Source organism: Lepidochelys kempii, chromosome 6, assembly GCF_965140285.1.
Source record: "Lepidochelys kempii isolate rLepKem1 chromosome 6, rLepKem1.hap1, whole genome shotgun sequence".
Lineage (NCBI taxonomy): Eukaryota > Metazoa > Chordata > Testudines > Cheloniidae > Lepidochelys > Lepidochelys kempii.
In genome coordinates this window covers 11,303,891-11,313,135 of record NC_136385.1, presented here as the reverse complement: position 1 = coordinate 11,313,135, position 9,245 = coordinate 11,303,891, and the positions used below count along the sequence as shown (strand labels likewise).

General features: G+C 48.1%; 1 protein-coding gene across 2 annotated transcripts; it reads right to left on the bottom strand.

Moving 5' to 3' along the window:
- Positions 1 to 1,736: 1,736 nt before the first annotated feature.
- Positions 1,737 to 8,135, bottom strand: LOC144930690 (uncharacterized). Of its 2 annotated transcripts, none has more exons than XM_078853465.1 (2): positions 7,906 to 8,135; positions 1,737 to 6,475 (listed from the first exon to the last, which is right to left on the bottom strand). In XM_078853465.1, exon 2 carries the CDS (start codon positions 6,411 to 6,413, stop codon positions 5,049 to 5,051), a length of 1,365 nt encoding a protein of 454 aa, XP_078709591.1. In that variant the 5' UTR covers positions 6,414 to 6,475; positions 7,906 to 8,135; the 3' UTR covers positions 1,737 to 5,048. The 2 variants fall into 2 exon arrangements, with proteins under 2 accessions (XP_078709591.1, XP_078709590.1); XM_078853464.1 differs by having other exon boundaries at positions 1,737 to 6,472.
- Between the last annotated feature and the right edge of the window lie 1,110 nt (positions 8,136 to 9,245).

Genomic DNA, 9,245 nt, shown 5'->3' with positions numbered 1-9,245 from the left:
TAGGGCTCAGGTTCTGCAGGTTAGGAAGATATAGATTATGGGTGGAGCTGTGCACATTAGGATTTGGGTTAGGGTTATGCATTTTAGCCTGGTTACCCAGGTTTTATTCCATGTAACTCTTTCTATGCCGATTTTGCACTGAGCTCGATTTTTACTCAGAACCCTGTGCTGCAGGGGGAGGGATAGCTCAGTGGTTGGTGGGAGGGATAGCTCAGTGGTTTGAGCATTGGCCTGCTAAACCCAGGGTTGTGAGTTTAATCCTTGAGGGGGCCATTTGAGATCTGGGGCAAAAATTGGGGATTGGTCCTGCTTTGAGCAGGGGGTTGGACTAGATGACCTTCTGAGGTCCCTTCCAACCCTGATATTCTATTCTATATTCTAAGTCAAAGAGCCTGTAGAAGTCAAGTCTATCATATCCACACAGTTACACAGATTGGCTAAAAGTGTCGGCTTGTTTTAAAATTATAGCAAGTTTGTGAAGAGGGTCAGAATCTAAATTAAAATACATAGTTCAGTTCAGAAGAAATGTTGAGGTTGTTTTCATGCCAAAGGTTCAAGCAATGTTTTTCATTTTTCATAACATTAATCAAAACCATTGTAAAAATAAATAGAACAGGAGGACTTGTGGCACCTTAGAGACTAACCCATTTATTTGAGCATAAGCGTTCGTGAGCTACAGCTCACTTCATCGGATTGCTGTAGCTCACGAAAGCTTATGCTCAAATAAATGGGTTAGTCTCTACGGTGCCACACGTCCTCCTTTTCTTTTTGCGGATACAGACTAACACGGCTGCTCCTCTGAAACCTGTCATTGTAAACATAGTTAGAGAAATTTTTCATTTACAGTAAACAATAATTTTCTAATAACATTTCAATAGCATTATACGTTTGATACAACATTCAATTAAGAAATGTCACAATGTTTTGTAAAAAAAAATGACATGAAAATATGAAATATTTTTTGTGTGCAAAAGATTTCATTTTTGGGAAAAGGCCATTTTTCAGCAACATTTTCTGTGAAAAATTTTTACCCTAGTCAATTCATTCAAAAAAACCATTTTGTAGAGCACCGCATACATGCCCATGACATCGCATGCACCGTCTATGTGAGGGCATGCTGTGCAGAGCAAAATGGAATCATCTGTACACTCGGGATCGGCACAACCCCAGCTGCAGTTTGGGAAGGGCTGATATAGATATATTGTTTTCTATACCGTGTTTGAGAAAAAAATTATTAAAAAGTCAAAGTTTTCACAGAAGACAAAAATGCCAATATTTTTTCACAATTTCTTTTGTTTTCAACCAAATATATTTTGTGTTAAAAAATTTGTGACCACCTATACAAGCCATGTGATGAGTTATTTCCATTAAACCATATTGGTTGGCATCAATTATATCTACATTTTCTCACTCCTCAGACAATTCTTTTAAAACTCTTGGGTGCAAATTATCTGGTCCAGCAGAGGTAGGAACATGGGTATTGCCAAACGGGATCAGAGCTGAGGTCCACCTTATCCAGTCTCCTGGTTCTGATAGTGCCCAGCACCAGATGCTACACAGAAAAGTGTAAGAACCTAGCAGATGTGGGATAATTTGCCACCTACATAAATTTTGCTCCTCACTATGAATCTATCATTAAACCCTAAAACAGGCTTTGCAGCAAGTGCTATCTCACCCCCACTTACAATCACAAGTATTTTCGCTTTCAGGATAAAGAAGTTGACGCAACGCGATGCTGGGAAACTCGGTCCTGCTTTATTAGCTCCAGTTCAAAGTAAGAAACCAAATTAAACCATAAACTTAATTTAGTGCAATCTGATAGATAGATGTGTATGGGTATAGTCAGATACAGATTCAGTGGCCATTAGAGCTAATGGAAAGGTTCCTGTTTTATTCTATTCCTGCACGATGAGGCCAATAGATCCCAGCAAACCAGATTGGGAGTTGGGGGGTGGGGGTGGAAGGGGGGCTTTTTACCATTTTACCAAAGCCAGGCCTCCTCTAGTTCACAGCTTTTGGTTCACATTGTGATTGATGCTTAGGGCTCCAGCAAAGCATACAATGACCAGGGACCATAATGGGTACCCCTCCTCTGCCAACATCTTGTCTTGTGAGGCAGGGCACAGGGCCCGTGTCTCGGACCCATCAGTGTGTTGTCATTGTCCCCACTGCTGTCACAGGGGGTGAACATCTCCATCTAAGTCTGACAAATGCCAGATGAGCAGGGGATAGAATGGCCCAGCAGCAGGGTCTGGCTGCCAGCCAAGCTCTGACCTTGCCTCTGCAATGGAGACCACAGAACACACATTCTGACACGTGTTCTGTGTCATCAGGTGGTCTCTTTCTCTCTCTTCCCCGCACACGTCTTCTATGGTGTTAGGGGGTCTCTCTCTCTCTCCTTGCACAAGGTCATAGGTACCGAGGCCAGCAGGGACCATTGTGATCATCTAGTCTGAGCACCACAGGCCAGAGAACTTCTCCAAAATAATTCCTAGAGCAGATTTTTGAGAAAATCGTCCAATCTTGATTGAAAAATTGTCAGTGATGGAGAAACCACCACGATCCTTGGTAAGTTATTACAATGGCTAATTACTTTCACTGTTAAAAATGTTCACCTTTTTTCCTGTTTGAATTGTATAACTTCAACTTCCAGCCATTGGATCGTGTTATACCTTTCTCTGCTAGATTGGAGAGGCCATTATTAAATATTTGTTCCCCATGTAGGTTCTTATAGACTGTAATCAAGTCACCTTTTAACCTTCTCTTTGTTAAACTAAATAGATTGAGCATCTTGAGTCTATCACCATAAGGCAGGTTTTCTAATCCTTTAATCATTCTCATGGCTCTTCTCTGAAACCCTCTTCAATTTGTAAACATCCTTCTTGAATTGTGGACACCAGAACTGGACACAGAATTCCACTAGTGATAAATACAGAAGTAAAATAACCTCTCAGCTCCTACTTGGGATTCCCATTTATGCATCCAAGATTTGCATTAGTGCTTTTGGCCACAGCGTTGCAAGGGGAGCTCAGGATCAGCTGATTCTGCACAAGGGCCCCTAAATCTTTTTCAGAGTCACTGCTTCCCAGGATAGAGTCCCCCATCCTGTAAGTCTGGCCTACATTCTGTGTTCCTAGATTAAAACACATTTTGTTTGCTAGCATCCAGTTTACCAAGCAATCCAGCTTGCTCTGAATCAGCGACCATCTCTTCATTATTTACCATCCCTCAGTTTTTATGTCATCTGCGAACATTACCAGTGATGATTTTATGTTTTCTTTCAGGTCATTACTAAAAATGCTCAATGGGGTAGGGTCAAGAACTGATCCCTGCAGGACTCCCCTAATACATCCATTCAGGGATGATTCTCCACTTATTACCTTTTAACACCTATTAGTGAGTCAGCTTTCAATCCACTTAATGTGTGCCATGTTAATTTTATATCTTTCTAGTTTTTTAATCAAACTGTCATGTGGTACCAAGTCAAATGCCTTACAGATGTCTAAGTAGATTACATCAACCACTATTACCTTTGTCAATCAAACTTGTAATCCCATCAAAAATGATATCTAGTTTGACGGGATTTATTTTCCATAAACCCATGTTGATTGGCACGTATTATATTACCCTCTTTTAATTCTTTATTAATCGAGTCCTGTATCAAGTGCTCTATTATCTTGCCTAGGATCAGTGTCAGACTGACAGTCCCATATTATCCAGTCATCTCATTTATCCTATTTAGATATTGGCACAACATTAGCTTTGTTCCAGTCTTCTGGAACTTTCCCAGTGTTCCAAGACTTATTGAAAATCACGATTAATGGTCCAGCAAGCTCCTCAGCCAGCTCTTTTAAAACTTCTGGATGCAAGTTATATATTTAAAAATGTCTGACCTTAGTAGCTACAGTTTAACATCTTCCTGAGACACTAGTGGAATGAAATGTTATCATATGATATAAGACATCATTTATTTTTTCCCAAATACAGAACAGAAATATTTGTTGAACATTTCTGCCGTTTCTGCATTATTATTGACAATTCTACCATTTCCATCTAGTTATGGACCAAGACCATTGTCAGGATTCTTTTTGTTCCTAATATACTTTAAAAACTCCTTCTTATGGTCCTTAACTGTGCTGGCCATAGGTTTTTCCTTGCCTCCCTTTGCTTCTCTAATCAATTTTCTACAATTCCTAGCTTCTGATTTATATTCATCAACTTCCCCTTTCTTCCATTTTGTTATATACCTTTTTTTTTCTATTTTCTACAGTTGCCTTCACTTCCCCGCTAAACCAGATCAGTGGCCTTCTTCCTCAGTTGTGGGACTTTGGCTTTTTAGACATCTAATAAAGTGTTCTTAAACAATTCCCAATTATCAATCATATTTTTCTGATTCAATTCTTCCTCCCAATTGATTTGGTTCATAATTGTTTTCAGCTTTTTGAAATTGGCTCTTTTAAAGCACCAAGTATATATATATAAATCACTGGTCTGGACTGCATTCCGTTTGCACAGTATAAATCTGATCAAGTCATGATCACTTGTACCTAAGTTACCATTAATTTTTAGTTCTGTGATTATTTCCTCTTTATCTGTCAAGGTCTAATATAAATTCCCCCATGTTGGATGCAACACTTTTTGAATTAGGACATTATCTATAACATTTAGAAATTTCAAGGATGTTTTAGTACTGGCAGCATGAGACCTTCAGCTTATGTCACTCAGATTGAAATCCGCCAGGATCACGCAGCTTTTTTATCTACACATTATAGATAGCTGTATAAGGAGCCGGTCTCCCTGTCCCCTAGTGTGATTTGGTGGTCTGTAGCAGACACCAACTAATAACCCCTTCTTGTTCTTTATCTCTTAGGACATTGAGTCATAAGCATTCAAGATAATTTTCTTCCATGCCATGTTCTGTGCCATCAGGCGGTCACTCTCTCTTTCTCTCCCCTGTGCATGTTCTGTGCTGGCAGGGGGACTCTCTCTCCCCAAGCATGAACTGTGCCCTCAGGTGGGCTCTCTCTCCCTGCATGTGTTCTGTGCCATCAGGTGGTCTCTCCCACTGCATGCTGCCGCCGCTGATGTGCCAGGAGGTTGCCGCTGCGAGTGAATCCCCTCCCACACTGGGCACAGTGGTAGGGCCGCTCCCCGGTGTGAACCCTGTGGTGGGCCAGGAGGTTGGAGCTGAGGCTGAAGCTCTGGCCACATTGGTGGCAGCGGTAGGGTCGCTCCCCAGTGTGGGTACGCTGGTGGGTCAGCAGGTCGGCGCTCTGCCCAAAGCTCTTGGGGCACTGGGCGCACAGGTAGGGCCGCTCCCCGGTGTGGGTCCTGCGGTGGCTGACGAGGTCGGAGCGCCGGCTGAAGCACCTCCCACACTCCCCGCATGGATAGGGCCGCTCCCCAGTGTGGCTGCTCTGATGCGCCAGGAGATTGGAGCGGCGGGCGAAACCCTTGCCACACTGGGCACAGCGGTGGGGCCGCTCCGTGGAGTGGCTGCGTTGGTGGGCGAGCAAGTCTGAGCTGCGACCAAATCCTTTGCTGCACTCTGCACAGCTGTAGGGCCGGTCATTTGTGTGCAGGCTGCGGCGGTGGGTGGTCAGGCTGGAGCTACGGCTGAAGCGCTTGCCGCAGTCAGGGCACTGGTAGGGGCGCTCCCCCGTGTGCAGGCTGCGCCGATGCAGTGCCAGGGTGGAGCCCAGGCTGAAGCACTGCCCGCAGTCGGCACAGGAGTAGGGGCGTTCCCCCGTGTGCAGCCGCCGGTGCTTGGCAAGGGTGGAGCTGAGGCTGAAGCTCTGCCCGCATTCCCCACACTGGTAGGGGCGCTCCCCTGTGTGCGTGCGCTGGTGGGTCAGCAGGTTGGAGCTGCGACCAAAGCTCTTCCCACACTCAGGGCACTTGTAGGGGCGCTCTCCAGTGTGGACTCGCCGGTGCCGGGCCAACCCCGAGCTGACAGTGAAGCCCTTCCCACACTGGTGGCAGCGGTGGGGTTTTTCGCCTGTGTGAGTTCTCTGGTGGGTAATGAGGTCTGAGCTCTGGGTGAAGCCCTTCCCGCAGTCGGGGCATTTGTAGGGCCTCTGCCCTGTGTGGACCCGCTGGTGCTGAATGAGGTGGGAGCTCCAGCTGAATGCCTTCCCGCAGTCAGGGCAGCGATGGGACTTCTGCCGCAGCTGGGTTCTTTCCTGGGTCCTATGTTCTGAGCTCCCACTGGGGCTTCCCCCTGGCTCAGCCCATGTGGCTGGGTCCTCCCCTGGCAGGCTGCCATCCTGGACATTTAAACTTCTCCTGACAGTGTCAGGATTGCCATCTGCCTGCTCTTCCAACCCGCTGTGATCCTTGCGGGCTTCTCCCTGCCCAGGACTCTGGTGTTCATCAGCTTCAGAGATTCCTGAGGCGGTCCCATCTGGATCCATTGTCTCATCACCTCCCTGCTGCCGATTCCCTCCTCATCCTCGCTCTTAAATCTCAGCTCCTGCTGGGACGAGAAAGAATCTGGATGTGAGTCAGTCCCTCCGCTGGGCAATGGTGGGGGACACAAAGGAGATCTTCACAATGGGGAGTGGCCAAGGCAGTGAAAGGAATAATTGTTGGATAGATCAAAAAAAAATCGGCAGCTGGATACCCCTCAAGTTCCCAGAGGGGAAGCAGGAAGACAATACATCTGCCTCCATGTCTCTTCCAAACACCCAGGGGAAAGGTAGCAGAGCAGGGGAGCAGCTGCCAGACTTCCAGTGATGCCTGCCACAGTTGCTGGGTACAGCCTCAGCCTGGCTGAGATGGGGGCAGAGCTGTGGAAGTTCACGGCAGCTCTGTGGGATCCCAGCTGTTTCACTGCACTCACAAATACTTTGAGCTGGTTTCAATTTTTGTACCTCTCCGCTGTGCTGCTGTCTCTAGGGAAATAGATATCTAGGCCTGAAGGCCCACTGTGCCCTTCCAGCCTGGCCTCCTATCTCACCCAGGCCAGAGAATCTCCCCCAGTCATTCCTGCCTCTGGCCCAGTGACTCCTGACTTTGAGAAAGAGATGCCGCATCTCTATTTTAACAGACTTCCAGTGATGGAGAATCCACCCCATGCCCAGACCCTAGAAATCCAGGATACGTGGCTCTTCCCTTCCCTCTGTCTGGGGAACCACGTCAGATTTGCTGTTGGGAATCCAGCTCAATGTGAAGGAAAGAATCAAGGTGAGTTCAGGGCTTGATAGGTGTTTCAGGGAATGTGCCAGGGACATGGCATCACAAATGGGGAGCTAGAGGCCCGCTGGGGCTGGGTACGCGCCCTGTGGGAGGTACCGCTCACCCAGGAGTTACTGGGCCAGGTGCAAGAATTGCTGGGGGAGATTCTCTGGGCACAACGGGTCCTGTTGGCCTTGGCATCTATAAAATACGTCCTGTTCCGCGGACCCCAACAGTCTGTCGAATGGACGGAGCTAACGGAGGGAGCCCTGGGAATGGACGGGAAACTGGGACCTCCGCCTGTGAGAGTGTGGGTGGGTGCCTGAGGGTGTCTGTGTAAGTTTGTGTGTCAGACAGTGCATGTGTATGACTTGTGCGTCTGTGCGAAGTGTCAGAGTACCTATGCGTGCATGGGTCTGTGTGCGCCACGGTGCCCGAGCGCGTCAGCCTGTGGGTGTGCTAAGGTCCCATCGGCGTCGGCGAGTGTGTGCGTGCGACTGCGAGCGTGTCAGTGTGTGCAGGGGTGCCAGGGGTGGCGCAATGCCAGGGGAGCTGCTGGTAGCAGATCCCCTCTCTCCACTTGTTTCTCCCCTTTCAGTCTCTCTCTCCCTGCCCCCTCGGCGGGGAACCTCCCCTCCCCAGGGCCACGAGCTCTGCCTCGGGCAGCCGCTCTGGGCGCTCGCGGCGTCCGGCGCTGCACAGAGCCCCACCCCCTGCGCTCTCTGTCACCTGGGCTCTGGAGCTAGGGTTGGCAGAGCCCGGCGGGGGGCTCGGCCCAGCCAGCGACGGTCCCTGCCGCAGCTGGGAAGCCGCGCACCAGACCCCGCTGGGCAGCAGCGGCCAACCATCAGCCCGGATGCAGCGGCAGCGGAAGCTCAGCCGGCCCTGGTAAGCTGAGCCGAGAGAGCAGACTCCTGTCTCTTAGCCACAACCGGGGCCCTCTAGTGGCTGCAGCCGCTGGCCCCTTTCCCCACCGGCACCCCGAGCACAGACCCACAGGGCACAAAGTCAGATCTAGCCCGAATCCTTCCCTCCTTTGCAACGCCAGAGACAGAGCCCCAGGGAGCACAGGCGTTATCGTGACGGACTCAAGGAGATCAATCGCTTTCGTTGAGCAAAGAGAAGACGGAGGAGTGACTTGATCCCAATCTCGACTCCTACCTCCAGGGGGAACAAACGAAGGGCTCTTCAATCTAGCAGAGGAAGGTATAACATGATCCAACGGTGCAAAATCAGGCTGGAGATAAAGTGTACATTTTTAACCCTGAGAGTAATTAACCATTGGAACAACTCACCCAGGGTGCAGAGCAGCAGCCCTGTTCTCTGTATCCGCAAAAAGCAAAGGAGGACTCGTGGCACCTTAGAGACTAACCAATTTATTTGAGTATAAGCTTTCGTGAGCTACAGCTCACTGCTTACGCTCCTATAAATTTGTTAGTCTCTAAGGTGCCACAAGTACTCCTTTTCTTTTCAGCCAGGGTGACGGTGGATTCTCTATCCCTGCCAATTTTTAAATCAAGACTGGATGTTTGTTCTACAAACTCTGCTCTAGGAATGATTCAGGGCCGGTCTCTGGCCTGTGTTACGCAGGCGGTCAGAGGAGATGACCACAATGGTCCCTTCTGTTCCTGGAATCTATGAATCGAAGACCTCATCTACCTTAGAAAGTTGTCCGGCTTTTTAACACTGCTGGTATAGCTAACGTGGTCCCACTTCCTCCCCCCGAGTGTGGACGGAGTTATAGCAGTATAAAGATGCTAACAGCAGTATAGCTGTGCCGTCGTAGAATCGTAGAACTGGAAGGGACCTTGAGAGTTCATCAAGTCCAGTTCAATACAGGAAGATGAATGACTATACTGGTAAACACCACATTTATACCAGTGTAGCTGTGTCCACACTGGAATTTTTACCTGTATACCTATTTCAGAAAAAAAAAAATCACATCTCTAACCAAAGTAGTTATACTGGTAAAACTTTTAAGTGTAGACCAGGTCTTAGGTATTTATCTAGACCCCATCACCAGAGGTGGATTAAGATTTATTGGGGCCCCCTGGGCACAAAGGACATTG